Raw genomic sequence first — 21,909 nt, forward strand, 5'->3', positions numbered from 1 at the left:
CCACACACACTCTCTCTCAAAAATAAATAAATATATTTTTTTTTATTTTTTATTTTGGGTGCCTGGGTGGTTGAGTGGTTGTGCATCTGCCCTTGGCTCAGGTTGTGATCCTGGGGTCCTAGAACTGAGTCCCACATCAGGCTTCCCATGGGGAGCCTGCTTCTCCCTCTGTGTCTCTGCCTCTCTCTCTGTGTCTCTCATGAATAAATAAATAAATAATTTTTATTTATTTATGAGAGAGAGAGAGAGCACAAGCAGGTGGAGCTGCTGAGGGAAAGGGAGAAGCAGACTCCCCACTGAGCAGGAAACCTGACATAGGGCTCGATCCCAGGACCATGACCTGAGCCAAAGACAGACCCTTACCCAACTGAGCCACCCAGGAGCCCCCAAAATAAATATATCTTAAAAAAGAAAAAAAACAATTGCCTAGCATGCAGAAACATTCCATAAATAAATTTCTTACTAAAAAAATTTAAATTATAAAAAACATACATACTCCCAAAAGTGTGTAATAAAGGCACATATTAAGATTATCTAGCTTAGGGATGCCTGGGTGGCTCAGCGGTTGAGTGTTTGCCTTTGGCTGAGGGCATGATCCCAGAAGCCAGGATCAAGTCCTGCATCAGGCTCCCCATGAGGACCTGCTTCTCCCTCTGCCTGTGTCTCTGCCTCTCGATCTGTGTCTCTCATAAATAAATAAATAAAATCCTTTAAAAAATCACAAAGATTATCTAGCTTAAAAAATATCATTTTATGCTCCAATGCACTTATAAAATGTTTTTAGGGGGATCCCTGGGTGGCTTAGTGGTTTAGCGCCTGCCTTCAGCCGGAGTGTGATCCTGAAATCCCAGGATCCAGTCCCGCATGGGGCTCCCTGCAGGGAGCCTGCTTCTCCCTCTGCCTGTGTCTCTGTCTCTCTCTCTCTCTCTCTCTGTCTCTCATGAATTAATAAATAAAATCTTTTTTAAAAAATATAAATAATTAATTGAAATGAGCAGTAGACAATGAATGTTATATTCACAGAAGCTCAACGTAGCTTTCAGGGAAAGGTGAGAATTGAACTAGACCTACTTAGCCAAATAATACTGGGAGTAAGGAAGAAAACTCCAGGCACAGAGTTTGGCATAAACAGGAAGGAAGAAGAAAAAGGAAAAGACTGGATCAACAAGAAGAGTATATTTGTCAGCACAGTAGCAAGAAATAAAGGTGCAAATGTGACCATTTGTGCACTCTTGAATATCAGGTCACTCGAAACATGGAACAACAGAAAGTTGTTTTTTTGTTTTGTTTTGTTTTGTTTTGTTTTTAATTTTTTTATTTATGATAGTCGCAGAGAGAGAGGCAGAGACACAGGCAGAGGGAGAAGCAGGCTCCATGCACCGGGAGCCTGACGTGGGATTCGATCCTGGGTCTCCAGGATCGCGCCCCGGGCCAAAGGCAGGCGCCAAACCGCTGCGCCACCCAGGGATCCCTGTTTTTTTTTTTTTTTTTAACAGAAAGTTTTTCATGAGAACATTGTTACAATAAAAATTTTCACAACAAAAAAAAAGAAAAAAGAAAAAAATTTCACAACAAAATAAGAATGAAACAAGAATAACCTAGACTGTAATACTGGCTGTGGAAATAAATTGCATAAGATATATATGGAATACATTCAAGAAAGAATGTAGAATGGGACACCTGGGTGGCTCAGCAGTTGGGCGGTTGCCTTCGGCTCAGGTTTTGACCCCGGGGTCCCAGGATCGAGTCCCACATCAGGCTCCCTGCATGGAGCCTTCTTCTCCCTCTGTCCGTGTCTTTGCCTCTCTCTCTCTATGTCTCTCATGAATAAATAAATAAAATCTTTAAAAAAAATTATAGCTAATCATGTCAAACAATACATAAAAAGAATAAGACATAATGACTGAGTGGTATTTATCCTGTGAATGCAAGTTTGGCCTAACATCCAAAAACAAAATCAATTTAATTCACCACACTAAAAGACTGAGAAAAAAAATTATGATTCCAACAAATGAAGAAAAATTGACAAGATTCAACACTCAGTCATAATAGAAATTAAAAGGAATATCTTCCACCAAATTAATGGCATCATCCTCAACAATGAAAAGCTCAATGCTTTCCCATGGAGATCAGGAATGACTAAAGAAGTTTGCTTTCACAATTTCTATTCAGAATCATACTGGATATCCTAACCAGTAAAATGGAGCAAGAGAAAGAAATAAAAATCATATGCAAAAGAAAGAAAGAACTGTCATTACTTACAGATTTTATGATCACGTACAAAAAGATCCTAAAGCATCTGCAAAAACTCCACTAGAACTTAAAAGTGAATTCAACACAGTTAACATGACATAAAGTACAAAAATATATTTCTGTAGACTATCAATGAAAAAATGGAAAATAAAATATTTTAAATCAATCTATAATAGCATCAAAAAGCAAAATACTTATGGGCACCCGGGTGGCATAGTCAGTTAAGTATCTGATTCTTGGTTTCTGCTTAGGTTATGATCTCAGGGTCATGAGATTGAGCCCTTCATTGGGCTCTGTGCTCACCACAGAGTCTGCTTGTCCCTCTCCCTCCTCCTATGCCCTTCCCTCTCTACCTTTCCCCTACTCCATGCACATACATGCACAGGCATGTGCTCTCTCTCTCTAAAATAAATAAAGTATTTTTAAAAAGCAAAATACTTAGGAATATTTTTTTAATTGTGCAAGAACTGAACACTAAAAACTACAAAAAGTTGCAATGGAAAATGAAAGGAAAACTGAATAAATGGACATCTATACCATGTTCATGGATTAGAAGACTGAACAATGTTAAGAAGGCAATTTTCTCCAAATTTCTCTAAAAGTTCAGTGCAATCCCATTAATTTCCAAGTAGGATTTCTGAATAAATTGATAAGCTGATTTTATAACTTACATAAAAATACAGAGAGAATAAGAAATACAATCCAGGGACACCTAGATGGCTCAGCGGTTGAGCACCTGAGTCTGGGGATCGAGTCCCACATCAGGCTCCCTGAAAGGAGCCTGCTTCTCCCTCTGCCCATGTCTCTGCCTCCCTCTGTGTGTCTCTCATGAATAATAAATAAAATCCCTTAAAAAAATAAAAAGAAAAGAAAAACAATCCAGAAAAAGAAGAACAAAAATGGAAGACTCACAATATCTGATGTCAAGACATACAATAAAGCTAGTAATCAAGACAGTGTGGTTAGGGCATAGGTCAATGGAACAAAACAGAAACCAATAATAATCTCATACTTTTCCAGTCAAATGGTTTGTGGCAAAGGTACCAAAGGTAGTTCAATGGGGAAAGGATAGCCTTTTCAATAAATGTTGCTGAAACATGGTTATCTGTATTGAAAAAAATAAATAAATCTTGACCTCTACCTCATATCATACCCCAAATGAATCATAAACCTAAAGGTAAAAAACTATGAAAATCCTAGAAGAAAACCTAAGAAAAACTTTATAACTCTGAGTAAGAGAAGTATGTCTTAAACAGGACACCAAAAAAATGAACATAAACGGACAACAGCTAAGAGACAGAGATAAGTATCATAATTTAGTAATAAGACTGGCTTATTCTTTTTGGGCAGCTTTCATATTGCTTTGTTCACACCTCTTTTGCAGCCCTTATCACACCAAAATCATTTTTCATTAAGACAAAATAGACATAAATAAAAGACTCTATCCAATCACTGGAGCCCTTAGATGTTTACATAAAAAATTACCACAGAGACAGACAGAAATTGGAATTTATGCTTCCCCTCATTAAACTAGACAATACTGACATCTCAGAGAAACACTTCAAAAAAGCAAAATGATTATAATAAAAAAGTTAGAAAAGCCAAAATGAAAAGAAAAATGAATTGGTAAAATTTGAAGACATATCTCTAAGGCAAAAGAGTACAAGTGAGCCTTCTTTTACATACTGAGTATATTCCTAGAAAAAATAAGTATAAAGTTTTTATGAAATGAAAAAAACTATGCAGCAGTAGAAATTTCTTTATAAATTAATTTTATTATAAATCACATTGGGTTTTTATTTTCTTATTTATCTGATAGAGCAAAAGATCTTCACTTACTATACAGGGAAAAAATCAGAAACTAAAACTTGATAGAAGTTACCTTAAAAGGTTCATTTTAACCTATAATCATAAAAGTGCACCTTTTAAAATCATTTTTTTGTGTGTTAAATCACAAGAGGTTAACAAAAGGAAGGAGAATGACACAGAAAAAGGAAAAAAGAAAAACAGTTTTACAGTGTTCAAAATAGAGAGTGCCTAGGTGGCAGCTGGTTAAGAAACCGATTCTTGGTGGTTTCAGCTCAGGTCATGATTTCAAAGTCATGGGATCAAGGTCCATATCTGAAGTCTACACGTAAGACTCTTTCTCACTCTCCCTCTCCCTCTGCCCCTCCCCACTGTGTTCTCTCTCTCTCTCCTTCTCTCTCTCTCTCTCTCTGAAATAAATGAATTTTTAAAAATATTCACAAACATAAGCACATAAAATATCCAGACCCAAAAAAAGAAGGAATGGAGATACTTAATTTGAAAATTAAGCTATTTATCAGGCTCACTGCATCAACCACAGGTTTAATTTAAAAAAAGGAAAAGAAAAAGAAAAAGAGAAGACACTAGCTAAGTCTTGCTGGAATAGTTTACTAATTTGTACCTTTAATAAAAATATCACAATCATAGCTATTATTTACCAAACACATACCATGTACAAGTAACAAATTATCTCTCTTAAGTAGCCTTACAAGAGAAGTATTATTATCCCATTTATCTTAACCCCAGAGGGGTTAAAAAATTTACCAAAAGCCATACTGTTATTAGTAAAAGAGAAAGAACTTGAATCTGGGTCTGTCCTTTGATAACTGCATTCTAACTCCCAAATGGTGTCATATAACAATTTTTTAAAACAGATTTTGTTTAGTTTACAATAATTATAGTTATAAAAGAACTCTTTTTAGGAATTACAAAATACTAAAAAATTCATGAAGCAGCAGCAACACTGGAAATACCACCGAAAGAGGTCAAAAGTACCCACCAGAGTTAAAGTATAAATTAATATGATTATGACATTAATAAGACAGTAAAAATATTTTTTTAATCTCTAGCAAATATCCATTAACTTTTGTTAACATAACAGAAAGCCACGAATGGGATCAAATGCTTTTGTGGTTCAGTAAAAAAAATATCTCAAACATTTCATTACATCTTAGGAAACTTTTTCTAAAATAGACTGGGGGTTAGATGGTAAATAGGCACACTGGAAACAAAGTATATACAAAAGAAAGATAATTCAAGCCTTAAACCATTCAAGGGAACAGAGATCATTAAAATGATGTATTCGGGGGAAAAAACTGTTTCTCCAATTAAATATCATTCTGAAAACAAGTAGTCATTGACAAGGAATATTAAAACTAATTATTTTCAACTTTTTTCAAGAAAAAAAAGAAACCATTCCCATATAAACATCTGTGCAAAAAGGAAATGTCAAAACCTATGCAAATGACTAACATGTATCTTATTAAGGAACTAGTGGGGAAAAAAAAGCCAATTTCAAACATACAGGAAAATAATTAAACTTGAATATGGAGAGTACAGTTTCAAAGCATTAAAAGGGGAAGCCATTCAACTAGTGTACCAGCTTAATGAGGCCATTCTATACTTTGCTGATTTACAGACTATTAAAATATTAATAACTACAAATTCAATTAAATGTTACATTAAAATAAGAAATCAGCACAAATGATTCTATGAAATTAAATGATATTTCTACCTTTGGCCATTTGGGATTGAGAAGTCGAGCTTTGATTGCATCATCCAGTGCCTTGTCATACTGCTGGATTTTCATATAGGCTGCAGATCTATTGCTGTATAAGATGCAGTTCTGTGGGTCAACAGCCAGGGCTTCATTGTACAGAACAATAGCTGTGTGAAAATCACCATCATGACAGGCCTGGTTACTCTGACGAACCTTCTCAACAAATTCAGCTTTGCTCAACACTGGTCCATCGGGACTTCTCCGACCAATAGTCTTAGCACCAAAGAGAGGAATCTACAAAGAAAGAAACTTTGTCAGATAATCCAGAGGGTTTCCTTCTCTGAACTTCAAAAGAACAGGGACATTCTTCATAGACTGCTTTACAAAGAAAATTTTTGTATCCTGAAAGACAAGAAACTTTCCAAGAAGCACCTAACATAGTACCTTGAATGCATATGCATATATATTTTTTTAAGATTTTATTTATTTATTCATGAGAAACACAGAGAGAGAGAGAGGCAGAGACATACACAGAGGGAGAAGCAGGCTCCCTGCAGGGAGCCCAATGTGGGACTCGATCCCGGGACTCCAGGACCATGCCCTGAGCCGAAGGCAATGTTCAACCACTGAGCCACCCAGGTGTCCCTGTTTTTATTTATACATATGGTTATAAACATATATATTTACATTTTTTTTATTGAGAGTGTGAATGAATGAATGTATGTAGAAGAAAACTTGGGCTTTTCTTGGTAACTTACAGTTAATACTAAGGGAGGGCACCTAGCTGGCTCAGTTGGTACAGCATGGGACTCTCGATCTCAGGGTCCTGAGATAGAGCTCCATATTAGGTGTAGAGATTATATACATACATACAGACAGACATATGTAAAGTTATAGTAAGGGAAAGAATGCAAATATAAGCCAAGTAGAAAAATATGATCTCAACCATATTAAGATGGCTGCACTTAAAAAGATGAAAGAAACGAAATCAAAATATTAACTACGCTGAGTTATCTCTGAATATAAAATTATGGGCTATTTTTATTTCCTTAAAATTTTGTTTATCCAAATGTTACACAATGAGCATATGTAAGTTTTAAATTAAAAAAAAAAAAAGAAAAAAAAAACTTAGGGCAGCCCAGGTGGCTCAGTGGTTTAGTGCCACCTTCAGCCCAGGGCCTGATCCTGGAGACCTAGGATTGAGTCCCACGTCAGGCTCCTGCATGGAGCCTACTTCTCCCTCTACCTGTGTCTCTGCCTCTCTCTCTCTCTCTCTCTCTCTCTCTCTCTCTCTCTCTTTGTGTTTCATGAATAAATAAATAAAATCTTAAAAAAAAAAACTTATAAAACGTAAATATTAGGAGCACCTGGGTGGCTCAGTCAGTTATGCATCTGACTCTCTCTCTTTTTTTTTTTTTTTTTTTTTAAGCATCTGACTCTTGATCTCAACTCAGGTCTTGATCCAGGGTGTGATCTGGAGACTCAGGATGGACGTCAGGTTCCTTGCATGGAGCCTGCTTCTCCCTCTGCCTGTGTCTCTGCCTCTCTCTTTCCTTCTGTGTCTCTCATGAATTAATAAATAAAATCTTTTAAAAATTAAAAGAAAAGAAATAAAAGAAAGGTACTGGGGCACCGGGGTGGCTCAGTTGGTTAAGCATTTGACTTCAGCTCAGGTCATGATCTCAGGGTTCTGGGATTGAACCCTGTGGGCTCCATGCTCAGTGGAGAGTCTGCTTCTCCCTCTCTGAATTCCCCCTCCCACCCTATATCCCCACTCATGCTTGCTCTCAAATAAATAAAAAGTTCTGCACTTTATTTCCTCCATATACAGTAATATAAAGTAACATTTCCCAAAATATGTTCCCTTAGGAACTCTTAGATCCTCAGGACACTTGATGAACAAAGTCAAATGAGTTTTTCTGATTTTGTGGAAGACCTCTCAGAGTGTTTATTTTGAACACTGTGAATCTGAAAGGGGAGTTACCTTACATACAAGATCAAAGTATTTTTTTGGTAGAGTATCTTGCTGGACAAGAAACTGCTTAAAATTCTGATATGAAATGGGGCACCTAGCTGGCTCAGTCAATAGAACATCCAACTCTTGACCTCAGGGTCATAAGTTTGAGACCCATATTGGGTATAGACCTTACTTAAAAAAAAAAGAAAGCAAAACACCCAAACACCTCTGATGTAAACAATTAAATAAGGCCTCTGAGAACAAAGTAAAATACCACAGAAAAGTGCTAGCTCAAAAACATTATAAATACTAAGGAATTCTAACATCATCATTACCATCAAGTGTCCACATATTTAAAAGAAAACGGTACTCTAGTAAGTGTGCACAGAAACTTCTAATTTGTCAAAATATGCCTGTTCCTACCAAGATAGTGACAACATGGTCCTTAGGAGACTAATAAATAGTATTTTGTGTATAGTTAAAAAAAGGAATATAATTTACCTAGTTCCTCTTTATCTTCTCAGCTATTCATAAGCTCAGCATAACACAGAGAAAAAAAGACTCTGGCATATATTTTTCAGATTATATATATATGTATAATATAAAATATATATAACTACATATGTATAGCTGGCCATATTAGATTCAGAAACAACTGGAGTGAATTGTACTACTTATTGAAATTTTAAAAAATAAAGTAAAAAAATTTTTAAAGATTTTATTTATTTATTCATGAGAGACACAGGAAGAGGCAGAGACACAGGCAGAGGGAGGAGACGCAGGCTCAATGCAAGGAGCCCGATGTGGGACTCAATCCTAGGAATCCAGGATCACACCCTGAGCCAAAGGCAGATGCTCAACTGCTGACCCACCCAGACATCCCATAAAATGAAATTTTGAATCACTAATTTAATTGCTTATGATATTTTCTTTCCTCATATATTTCTCATATTTACAGTTTATGGATGTCAACATATATTAACATTGTTACTTTTTTCTGACCTTCTGACAAACTCATCTTGAAATGGTGGTGGCAATTACACATAGATGAAACAGGCTCAAAATATTCAGCCACCACATACAATTATCAAACCATAATCATTCCATGCCAGTTATAAATTTTGATTATTCAAATGATATAGAAAAATATTTATCATCCTCTCTATTAAAAATTATAGGTGAATCAAAGAATATTTAAAATAAAATTGTGAATTACTAAAATAAAACGGAAGAATTTTTCATTATATAAGCTGAAGGAGGCCTTTCTAAGCACAACAAAAAATCTAAAGACATAGTAGAAGGGCAGCCTGGGTGGCTCAGCAGTTTAGCGCTGCCTTTGGCCCAGGGTATGATCCTGGAGACCCAGGATCGAGTCCTATATCGGGCTCCCTCCATGGAGCCTGCTTCTCCCTCTGCCTGTGTCACTGCCTCCCTCTCTCTCTCTGTGTCTCTCATGAATAAATTAAAAAAAAAAATCTTTTCAAAAAATAGAAAAGACTGATTAATTTGACAACATAAAAATTTAAATATCTATATGGAAAAATAGATTTAAAAAAAGCAAAAAGATGAGTGACAGATCAATTTTTTTTAAAGATTTTATTTATTTATTCATGACAGACACAGAGAGAGAGAGAGAGAGAAGCAGAGACACAGGCAGAGGGAGAAGGAGGCCCCATGCAGGGAGCCCGACATGGGACTCGATCCTGGGTCTCCAGGATCAGCCCTGTGACGAAGGCAGCGCTAAACTGCTGAGCCACCGGGGCTGCCTAACAAATCAATTTTTAAAAACTCTTGCGACACACAATAAAAGGCTCATTTTCTTACTATATAAAAATCTACAAATAGATAAGAAAAAAACAATCCAGTGGACATAGGAAAATTGAAGAAGAATATGTACAGACAGATCATAAGAAGAAACTCCAAATGGCTTCTAGGCACATTTTTTTTAATGTGTGACTTCATTTTTTTTAAGATTATTTATTTATTTATTAATTCATGAGGGGGGGGGGCAGAGACATAGGCATAGAGAGACGCAGGCTCTACACAGGGAGCCCAATGTGGAACTCCATCCAGGAACTCCAGGATCTTGCCTTGGGCCAAAGGCAGGCACTCAATAGCTGAGCCATCCAGGCATCCCATGACTTCAGTTTTGTTTATTTATTAAAAGTAAGCTCTAGGCCCAACATGGGGATTGAACTCACAATCTTGAGATCAAGAGTTGTATGCTCTACAAACTGAGCCAGCCAGGTGCCCCATGACTACAGTTATTTTTGTTTTTTAAGATTTTATTATACATCTGTCAGAGAGAGAGCATATGCAGGGGAAGCAGCAGGAAGAGAGAAAGACAGGTTCCCCACTGAGAAAGGAGCCCAACGTGGGAGTCAATCCCAGGACCCTGAGATCATGCATGACCTAAGCCAAAGGCAGATGCTTAACTGTATGAGCCACCCAAGCATCCTTCCTTCAGTTATTTTAAAAGAAAATTAAATCCTGTGATATTATTTCTCTTCTCACACTAGTGGAAAAGAAATTATTATTCTACTTTCATAGTAAGGGATAAGGAAAATGCTACATTCATACATTGTTGATGTAACTAGAAACTAATATTTCTTTACAGAACAAGTAAGCAATAGCTACAAACATGTAAAAAGATACATATCCTTTGAATTCTAGAAATTTCTCCACTTCAGGTAATTTATCCTTCAGATACATTTACCTATATAAACAAAGTCACATATATAAAAATATTTGTAACAGCATGATTAGAAATGACCTAAATGTCAGACAACAGGAAAACAGACAAATTAGTTTTCAACAAATTAGTTTTTATAGATCAATATAATTGATACTACAAATCTAGCCAAAAGAATGAGGCAGATTTTATATACTGATATGGAAAGATAGAAAAAATCAAGTTGTAGAAGAGAGATATAGAATATGTTATCTTCCATGAAAAAAAGGGGGAAGGAAAAAATGCATACATGTACACACATTTATGTGCTTAAATATACATGGATTAATTATGCCAGAAACAATATATAAACCAGTAGAATAACTGCCTCAAAAGAGAGTTGTTTGAAGACTGGAAGGTAGGAGTAGGCAAGGAACCAACATTTCTATTTTGTACTGTCTGATACTTTATTATATGCATATATTACCTATTTTTTCAAAATACAAAAAAAAATCTGAAACAGCATAGCTTACGTTATATACCAGGGCACACATATGTAGTAGAATCTGTTCACCGTCTAAGTGTGTTTGTCTAAGAAGACAAAAGTAAGATAAAAAAGCCAACCTTTGTACCTGGCCCAGAGCTGTACTGCCTAGAGGAAGGGGCATGCCACTTTCTACATCTTACAAAATCTCTCTTCACTCAACAAGCTATTCTTATGCCTAGAGAGAAGGAATATTTTTGAATTTACACAAAGGCCCATATGGATAAGCAAAGGGTACACACATAAGTTGTGTATTTTTTTAAGCCTTTACTTACTTATGAGAGATACAGAGAGAGAGAATGGCAGATACATAGGCAGAGAGAGAAGCAGGCTCTATGCGGGGAGCCCCATGTGGGACTCGATGCTGGGATTCCAGGATCATGCCCTGGGCTGAAGGCAGATGCTTAACCACTGAGCCACCCAAGTGTCCCTAATTGTATATTTTTAAAACAAAATAGAAAATAGGGCACCTGGATGGCCCAGTCAATTAAAAGTCTGACTCGTGATTTCAGCTCAGATTGTGATCTCTGGATTGTAAGATCAAGCCCTGCATTGGGCTCCACACTCAGCTCAGAGTCTATTTGAGATTCTCTCCCTCTGCCCCTCCCTCTGCTCAGACACACACACTATCAAATAAATAAATAAAATCTTAAGAAAAAATAAATAAAATCTTAATAAAAAAATAAATAATTAAAATAAAATAGATAAGACAAATTTTCACTAGAGAATTGGCCATATAATAAAGAATTCAGGGCAGCCCGGATGGCTCAGTGGTTAGCACCACCTTCAGCCCAGGGCGTGATCTTGGAGACCCGGGATCGAGTCCCACGTCATGCTTCTGCATGGATCCTGCTTGTCCCTCTGCCTGTTTCTCCCTCTGCCTGTGTCTCTGCCTCTCTGTCATGAAGAAATAAAAATAAAATTTAAAAAAAATAAAATAAATAAAAAATAAAAATAAAGAAGTCAATGTACATTCCAAAGCTAAACTATATGATACCTCAAATTAACAACTTTGTAGATGGGTTTATAAGATGTGACATAACAAATGGATTAATAAAGCAGAGGAAAACTCCATTAAAAATACCCAAAATGAAATATACCCAAAAAGAAACGATTGGGGGGAGAAAGTAGGTGCATAAGAAACATAATAAGAAACATGCCCAAGAAGTCTAACACACATATAATTGAAATCCCAGAAAAAAAGAGAAGTAAATGCAGTATTTGAATACCTCATGACCAAGAATTTTCTAAAACTAATGATAGACATCAGTTCATAGAATATTGAACCAACTGTTTTAGGAACTTCATTCCCCCCTCCAAAAAAGAACTTCATCCAACCCCAAGATATCACAAAGAATACTAGATCTACACATATCACAATAAAACTCCTAAAAACCAAAAACAAAGAGAAAATGTTAAAACAGTGGAAGGGGGAAAGACACACTATCTTCAAAGCTTCAACCTTAATAGAAATGATGGAAGATGAAATAGCAGCTAACCAAAATTCTATACCCAGAGAAAATATTATTCAAAAATGAAGTTAAAACAGGAACCATCATACATTGCTGGTAGAATTTTAAATGATAAGACTGTTGTGGCAAACAGGTTTGGCACATTCTCAAGAAGTTAAACATAGAGGTACCATGTGATCCAGCAATTCCACTCCTAAGCATCTACCCAAATGAACTGAAAATGTGTGGACACAAATGTTTATATCAGCATTATTTATAAAAGTCATAACGTGGAAATAATCCAAATGTCCATAAACCAACTGAATGAATACACAAAATGTGGCATAGCCATACAATGGAACCAGAAAAAGAAAATACTGATATACATAAGAACATAGATTAATCTTTAAAACACTATATTAAGGGAAAGAAACCAGATACAAAAAGCCATACTTTGTATGATTTATTTTATATTAAATGTCCATGAAAGGCATACTCACTGAGATCAAAAGCAAATTATGGTTGCCACAGGGTTAGAGGTAGGGGGAAAATGGGTCACCCAATGAGTAAGGGGTTTTTGAAGATGATAGAAATGTTCTAGAATTCGTGGTGATGGTTGTGAATATACTAAAAAACACTGAATTGTACACTTTTAAATAGTGGATTTTATGGTATACTAATTATATCTCAATTTTTTATCTTTTTATTTTAAAGATTTTATTTATTTATTCATGACAGATACAGAGAGAGAGGCAGAGACACAGGCAGAGGGAGAAGCAGGCTCCATGCTGGGAGCCCGACATGGGACTCGATCCTGGGTCTCCAAGATCACGCCCTGGGCTGAAGGCAGGCACTAAACCACTGAGCCTCCGCACCAAGGCTGCCCATATCTCAATTTTTTAAAAGGTAAAATAAATACTTGTACAAACAAAACAAAACTAAGGGAATTCATCCACAGGCCTGCACTAAAAGAAATGCTAAAATATATATTGAAGGAAAATGATCTTAGATAGAAACATGGAAATGTAGTAAGAAAAGAATAATAATTAGTATAGCTACAATGACTTGTGAAGTTTAAGGTATATGTATAAAATACAAAATACAAGAGATAATGGAGATCTATTATTAGTAAACATGTTTTATGTCATACTGAGGAAGTCACTATGAGAAAGCATGCATTTCTAGAAATTATAAGAAGTTTTTATAAGTGTGCCAATCTGAAGAATGCTAATATAAGAGTTCATAATTGTTTACTTCTCTATTTTCACTAAAAATTCAGAGCTTTTTAGGATTTTAAATTTCAACATATCCAGTTAAAGCCATTAAGCTTTGGAGAAAAGGAATCTTTCGAAAATAATTTTATGCATGGTCATGACTGGCAAAGATTAGAATAAATTTCATTAAGCAAATAAGCTTTAATATAAAAATGAGGAGCTACAAAATTAGAATTGCTTTTCTCTCTGTTAAAAGGACAAAGTTTTCTCGGCTACTGGTCTGCTCTCAATAAGAGAGTATGAAAGGTTTTTCTTTAACAGATTCTTCCTAGAAAACAAAGATTCTGTGTTTTGGCAAAATAATTTTATGTGCTGACTTAATCAGATGTCTGATTACTTAAGAAAACTGAATCTTCTCTATTAAAACAGCTAAGGTTTTTTGGAGTTTTGATTGGGTTTTTTTTTTATTTTATTTTAATTTTTATTTTTTTTTAATTATTTATTTTTGATAGTCATACAGAGAGAGAGAGAGAGGCAGAGACATAGGCAGAGGGAGAAGCAGGCTCCATGCACCGGGAGCCCGACGTGGGATTCGATCCCGGGTATCCAGGATCGCGCCCTGGGCCAAAGGCAGGCGCCAAACCGCTGCGCCACCCAGGGATCCCTTTTTTTTTTTTTTTTTAATAACAATTTAACTTTCTGTATTTGCCTGCAAAATCTTTTATTGTCACTCTTGTTAAATGGATAACTAAGTGTTGTTTCACAATGACCTATTTGACCAACTATTTTAGGACTTTTGATATTTTTAACAAATTTCTCCAAATCAAGCCCCTGGCTTGGCTTCCTAAATGAAGTCTTTTAACTTTGGGACTTTTCAGAGGATCCCTGAAACACCTTAAAAGATTTATTCTCCCTCCTTCTAAAAAGGGTAATGTTAGAGGCATCTGGGTGACTCAGGTTAAGTGTCCAACTCTTGATTTTAGCTCAGTTCATGATCCCAGAGTGGTGATATCAGGCCCCATATGGAGCTCTGCACTCAGCACAGAATCTGCTTGTCCCTCTGCCTCTATTCTTCCCCCTCCCCACATTCCCTCTCAAATAAACAAATTAAATCCTTAAAAAAAGATTTTTTTGTTAAGATTTTATGTATTTGTTCATGAGAGATACACAAAGAGAGAGGCAAAGACACAGGCAGAGGGAGAAGCAAGCTCCATACAGGGAGTCCAATGTGGGACTTGATCCCAGGATTCTGGGATTGTGCCCTGAGCCAATGGCAGACGCTCAATCGTTGAGCTGCTGAGGCATCCCTTATTTTATTAAGATTTTATTTATTTTTTCATGAGAGACACACAGAGGCAGAGACATAGGCAGAGGGAGAAGGAGGCTCCCTGCAGGGAGCCCAATGTGGGACTCAATCCCAGGACATCGGAATCATACCCTGAGCCCAATGTAGACATTGAACCACTCAACCACCCAGGCTTCCCTAAAAAGGGAAATTTTAAAATAATCGGGGCTATTTGTCATTATATTACATGGGAAGCATTATCAAATAAGAATGCAAAATATCGGCCTCTCTCTTTCTCATGAATATATAAATAAAATCTTTAAAAAAAAAGAATACGAAGACTTATTTTATATTTGTATACATATAATTTATAAGTGTGCTAGATATTGTATGAAATTCTTACAAATCTGATATTCCCTGATAATGTTTAGTCATAATTCCAGCTATTTTCAAGTGTTGTGTGTCACAGAAGTAACCAAATTTTCTTGTCTATTCCTTTATAATGAACTCTCATTAGATCTTTCTTTAACAATGGGCATTTTAAATCTTTATCATTTATAGAATAATTGTTTTACTCAGATGTTTTTGCAAAAGAGTTTCTGCAAAAGTGTTTCATCTTCTGGAAGATTCATGGAAAGAACTTTGACAAGTACAGGTTTCTTACAGCTTTAAGATCACAAAACTGAACTGGATTCAAGCAAAACAAATATTAATTATATAGGACTGAATTAACTAAGGAGGACTATTATATATTTTTATGACTTTTTGTCTGAAACATTGCTGTTTTGGTTATTTTGTCCAGATTTAAATTAACTTTTTCTCTTAAGCTACCTATGACTTACAATTTGGTAAAATACACCATTGTAAACAAAGGTAAAAGATTTACTTTTTCTTCCTGATGCCTCCAGAATTCAGAAATTTTTGAGTATTTTTTACAGCAAGATAGTTCTTTTTTTTTTTTTAAGATTTTATTTATTTATTCATGAGAGACACAGAGAGAGAAAGGCAGGGGGAGAAGCAGGCTCCATGCAGGAGCCCAATGTGGGACTCCATCCCAGGTCTCCAGGATCAGGCCCTGGGCTGAAAGTGGCGCTAAACCGCTGAGCCACCCGGGCTGCCCAAGATAGTTCTTTACATAAGTTCAATAAGAGTCTGCTCTCCGTAAGAGGACACAATTGGAAATATTGCCAAGGCTGACTGGAATAGCACTGCAGGTAAAATCTAATGGTGAGCCCCTGGCTTGGCTTCCTGGCCTCAGAAGCTTTTAAGAGTCCAACCTGAGATAAAAAGTTTCAGCAAAAGAGCCTTAAAAAGAGCTTATGATACATTACTATTCTTGCTCCACTTGTATAATCAGGCTACATGCAATTCAAATAAATTAGTTTTACTGTGATTAACTACTGTAAAAAAAGTGGGGTAACCGTACAAAGAAAAAATATGTTTATGTATCTTTGTCTATATTAGCCTCTAATCCTGTCAATTTCCTGTGAGGTTTTGTAATATACCTGTAACTGGGGCAGCCCGGGTGGCTCAACGGCTTAGCACTGCCTTCAGCCCAGGGCGTGATCCTGGAGACCCAGGATCGAGTCCCATGTCAGGCTCCCTACATGGAGCCTGCTTCTCCCTCTGCCTGTGTCTCTTCCTCTGTGCATGTGTGTGTGTCTCTCTCATGAATAAAAAGAAAAAAAAAAGTAATAGACCTGTAACTGGACTAAACCTTGAATTCTAGTTTCCTCAAATATCTGGCTACAATTCTCCAAACTAACATTTCCAATTTTCTTCCACCCTTCTAATTTAGACTCTTTAAGGAAAAGAATCCTCTTGAACCTTGGAAGGAACTGTACCAGGTCTTCCTCACTATCCAGTTGGCAGCCGAAGTTCAGAGACTTGAATCTTGGGTATATATCTCACAGCTGAATACATCTCCACCTGACATCTATGTGGTCCTATACACCAGCTGGAGACCTCAAAATTAAAACTAACTAAACAGAGGAGAGGCTGACATCAAGGTTAACTGCTCCCAAAATGCCACATCAAAACTTCAAACTTTAACTAAACATGAATCCCTCTCTTCTCTTTCCTTTACTCTAGCATTGGCCTGGAAAGAGGATGCCATCACTCATGTCTCGCAGACCATTGCTAAGGGATTTTAAATGCTAGATTTTTCATCAAAAACTCTGATCTGTCCATGATGCTAGAGATCCCCTGCTCTATTTCCCTGTCTCTGGTTAACAACCTCAAACTTGGGGGGCCTGGGTGGCTCAGGCAGTTACATGTCCAACTCTTGATTTCAGCTCAAGTCATGATCTCAGGGTCATGAGATTAAGCACTGAGTCAGGATCAGTACTGGGTGTGAGCCTGCTTGGGATTCTTTATCTCCCTCTCCCTCTGTCCTTTCCACTCCCTCTATAAAACAAAACAAACACACACAACAAACAAAACATTCAAACTTGGGCAACTTTGTGTCCAAGCTCTATACACAGAAAGGGATATAGGTAAGGATAACCAGCATGAAAAAAAAAAAACCTGTGTGGCCTACAGACACTTAAAATTTTACCAGCCTCCATAGCTGTCACCTTTCCAGTAATGAGCCACAGATTCAAATGGGAATTACCAGGAGGCATTCGTGATTCAAGATCTGCTTCCATTGTCAGAGCCTACTTCCCTAGCCAACACTACCTGCTGCACCTGGATTAACACCCAGGGGAAGGTGAAACTCAAGTTACATGAGCCTACTGAGCAAGCCACTTGGCTTAAAAAGGTGACTCCTTCAATGGGGGAATGTCTTTCTTTGACTCACCTGATTTTGATTGGTTTGGGTCTAAAAGACCATGGCTCGGAGGGAAGTAAACTCCAGACATTGGGAATTATCCTGTTTGTCAGCGTCATAGTAGTATCCCTAGCATACACTGTATTCTCTCAAAATGCATGTTTGCTGACACTTAACACTAAGCAATTGATCTCCCTAAGACTAGAATATCAGTAAAGGAACAAAGAATGACCAACTTTAAAAAATAGGAACCTGAAATTGTGCCCTGTGAATATCACAAGATTAAGCAAAAAAGGTTAATACAAGGGCACCTGGGTGGCTCAGTGGTTGAACGCCTGCTTTTGGCTCAGATCATGATCCCAGGGTCCTGGGATGGAGTCCCGCATCAGGGGGGACTTGCAGGGACCCTGCTGCTCCCTCTATGTCTCTACTTCTCTCTGTGTCTCTCATGAATAAATACATTAAATATTTTTAAAAATAAAGTAATAACCAAATAGTTAATACCTATGAATACCACACAAAGCATTGACAAACACTTCAAGAACTTCATAGCAATAGGTGGAAGTGACATTATCGCTTTAAATTTTGGGGGACCTGGGTGGTTTAGTGGGTCAAGCATCAGCCTTCAGGTCAGGTCATGATCTTGGGCTCCCGGCTCACTGGAGAGTCTGCTTCTCCCTCTCCCTCTGCCTCTTTCCCCCAGTTATGCTCTCTCACTCTCTCTCAAATAAATAAATGTTTTTAAGAATAAAAAATAAATAAAAATAAAAAATAAATTTATATCATATCTCTCAGCTAATATAAGAGTCTGATCAAAAGGAATGAACTGTTTATGGGCAGCCCGGGGGGTTCAGTGGTTTAGCACCACCTTCAGCCCAGGGCATGATCCTGGAGACCCAGGATCAAGTCACATGTCGGGCTCCCTACATGGAGCCTGCTTCTCCCTCTGCCTGTGTCTCTGCCTCTCTCTCTGACCCTGTGTCTCTCATGAATAAATAAATAAAATCTTAAGAAAAAAAAAGGAATGAACTGTTTAAAGAAAACAAAAGGAACAGGCCCAAAATGGAGTTCACTTGCCCTAGGATAGCAAACCAAGACTTAATATCTAACCTAATTGCAGTTTCAGCCTCTCAGGGATGTAACCTTTAACAACTCAGTTGGGAATTACCTGAGCAGCACTACAGAGGTAATTTGCATGACGGGCACCCACCCTTCCCCCAGAAGGAGGTGACCTTGCCTAAAACAATCCACCCTTTGTTAGAAATTTTCTTCTTCTGCCCCCTTCTGCCCCCTTCTGCTTATAAAAGACCTCCATTCTGTACAGCTCCCCAGAGTTCCTTTCTACTTGCTAGACAGAATACTACTTGATTCAAGAGTCACTGAATAAAGCCAATTACACCTTCACATCTACTCGGTTGAATTTTTTTGGCAAACATAAATCTAGTATTCATAACTTTGGGTGTCTACACTGTTCTATTCACTTGAGATTATAAATCGATACCATTTTATTAGACTAACAACTAACTCCCTTTAGGACTAATATGAAAAATAATTTTGCTTGTTTACTCATAATAATCAAAATGCACAGGTCAAAATTACTAAAATTTCAAACTCGACCAAATCACAAATACATGCAACTTAAATATTTAACATGTGAGCATAAATAACTTATGTCATGCCATTAAATTTCAAGAGGGTTTTTCAGCAATTATGACATAATAATTCAGGAGGGTATTACTCATCTCTAAACTTAATGGTACTTTCGTGATTTTCTTTTTTGATAGGCATTAAAAATCCCTAAATGACCTTGTTCCTGTTACAATATCCATTTTTGTAAAAGTAAAATCATGATTCTCACACAAATGTGAAATGAACACACATCAAAGACTACTTAACTCATTTATTAATGACCCAGTAAAATATTACAACCAATTCAGAGGAGAATTCAAAATATCCCACATGTATTAGCAATCAGCAATGCTGAAAATGAATTTCTAAATAGATATAAACTGGCCTTTTCCAGGGGAGAAGGAAAATGAAATCAACAATTCCTCCACTTGAAAATAATCATTTGCCTACCTATGAACAAGAATAATTTGGATTGGCAGCCCCGGTGGCGTGGCGCAGCAGTTTAGCACCGCCTGCAGCCCAGGGCGTGATCCTGGAGACCCTGGATCAAGTCCCACATCAGGCTCTCTGTATGATGCCTGCTTCTCCCTCTGCCTGTGTCTCTGCCTCTCCTTCTCTGTCTCTATGAATAAATAAATTAAATCTTTAAAAGAAAAAAAAAGAATAATTTGGATTGCTAGCAGTTATCTGTAACGAACAGAGCTGTGGAGTAGTTCAAAAAAAATGAAAGGTGCAAACTTCATAGAATCCGATGACCCAGAAAGGTACACGACATTCCAGACAACTTAGCTTTCCGTTGAAGAGACTCAGTAATGTTTTTCCAAATCCATTTCAGGTCTTTCACAATTTTTCCAGAGAATACCAAAGTGAAGTACACTAGGATCAAGGAAAAGGAACTATCTCTTATTGAAATAAATATGATCAAAAGAACCCTGCCATTAGATCATTTGAAGGAAGGGTACTACAAATAAACACACTCAATCCAGAACCTAGAATGCATAATTAATGAAAATACAATTCTCTGTGTTTTCAGCATCAATCAGAGGAGAATGAAACCTAGCTCAAGTATAGAAATGCTAAGGGAGCAGGGCTAGTTGAGAACAAAGTACAGCTGATATCCCACAAACAACTCCCACTCAGGGTGGGATACGTGTGTCATCTTAATGTTAATGCCTTGCTAGAGGTCCCCAACCCCAGGGTATATAATCGGCCACTCCTCACAAGCCCAGGGCAACCACTCTTCCTGCCCAGGGATCCTGTCCCCATGCTTTAATAAAACCATTTTGCACCAAAGATGTCTCAAGAATTCTTTCTTGGTCATCGGCTCCGGACCTCACCTATATTCCAAAACTTCATCAGAAGGATGGGACTCTCAACAGTCACCAGTACTCTTACAAACTGTGTATCTTAAACCAATGTAAGGGTCATGGTTTGCAGGAAAGTTCCTTCCTTGATCACCTTGATGTGACGTAGGCCAGGAGTGAACACCAGTGAGACATTTTTCGTGCAAAAAGGTGTTTTTATTAAAAAACGGGGACAGTGAGCAGAAAGAGCTGCACTGTGATCATGAGGAACAACTGACTATATATATTTTTTTCTTTTAATTTTTTAAGTAGGCTCCATGCCCAGGGCAGAGCTCCAACACAGGGCTCAAACTCACGATTCTAAGATCAAAACCTGAGCTGAGATCAAGAGTTGGATTCTCAACCGACCAAGCCACCTAGGCACCCCAATTATATACTTTAAAATGGCGTTGGGTAAATAGAGATAAAGGAAGTTTCTAAACAGGTCAAAGACTTACAGGATCCTGCAGGTCTATTTTCAAGCTAGGGTTGTTTTTTGCCTCTAGCAAAGCATTAACATTAAGGCAGTTGTGAATTCCAGGAAGACGGTCATACTCTAGCCATCTCAGATATTTGTGAATGGGCTGCAAATTGTAAGGAAACTTATCTAAATTTCTTTTGCCTTGGTTCTCCTTATCAATCTGACTAGTGTTCTGTAAGGTGTAAAACACGATTATAGTCTAACCCCTTCTCACCTCCATCGTTTTAAACTTAATTTTTAGATCTGAAATAACTTTAACAAGATCTAGATCAGGGCTCAGCAAGCTTCAGCTGCCAGTGTTTGCAAATAAAGTTTTATTGGGGGACGCCTGGGTGGCTCAGCGGTTGAGCATCTGCCTTTGACTCAGGGCATGATCCCGTGGTACTGGGACCAAGTCGACATCAGGCTTCATGCATGGAGTCTGCTTCTCCCTCTGCTTATGTCTCTGCCTCTCTCTTTCTCTGTGTCTCTCATAAATAAACAAATAAAATCTTAAAAATAGTTTTATTGGAACACAGCACACCCATTTATTTATACACTGTTTAAGGCTGCTTTTGTATTACAATGGCAGAATTTAGTAGTTAGAACAAAGACTGCACTGCCCATAAAGTCTAAAATATTTACTATCAGACCCTTTACAGAAAAAGTTTGCCAACCTCTGAGCTAGATCAATCATTGCCAGTACTTTCTACTCTCTGGACTCCTTTGAAGCATCAAAACCTGTATCTGATTTCTTAATTGTACATTTTAAGACAGCTAAGTGAGAAAATATAAATAGCAAGGGC

The 21,909-nt window shown here is 37.2% G+C and overlaps 1 protein-coding gene across 2 annotated transcripts in view; it reads right to left on the bottom strand.

Annotated features, from left to right (window-relative positions):
* The window catches only part of TTC28 (tetratricopeptide repeat domain 28), a 616,681-nt gene that overhangs the window by 571,256 nt on the left and 23,516 nt on the right, over window positions 1–21,909 (bottom strand). For both annotated transcript variants that reach the window (XM_072723128.1, XM_072723127.1), the window contains exon 2: window positions 5,795–6,073. In XM_072723128.1, the coding sequence (XP_072579229.1) occupies window positions 5,795–6,073 (279 nt within the window). The remainder of the gene's footprint in view (window positions 1–5,794; window positions 6,074–21,909) is intronic.

This window comes from Vulpes vulpes, chromosome 10, assembly GCF_048418805.1.
Source record: "Vulpes vulpes isolate BD-2025 chromosome 10, VulVul3, whole genome shotgun sequence".
Taxonomy (NCBI): Eukaryota; Metazoa; Chordata; class Mammalia; order Carnivora; family Canidae; genus Vulpes; species Vulpes vulpes.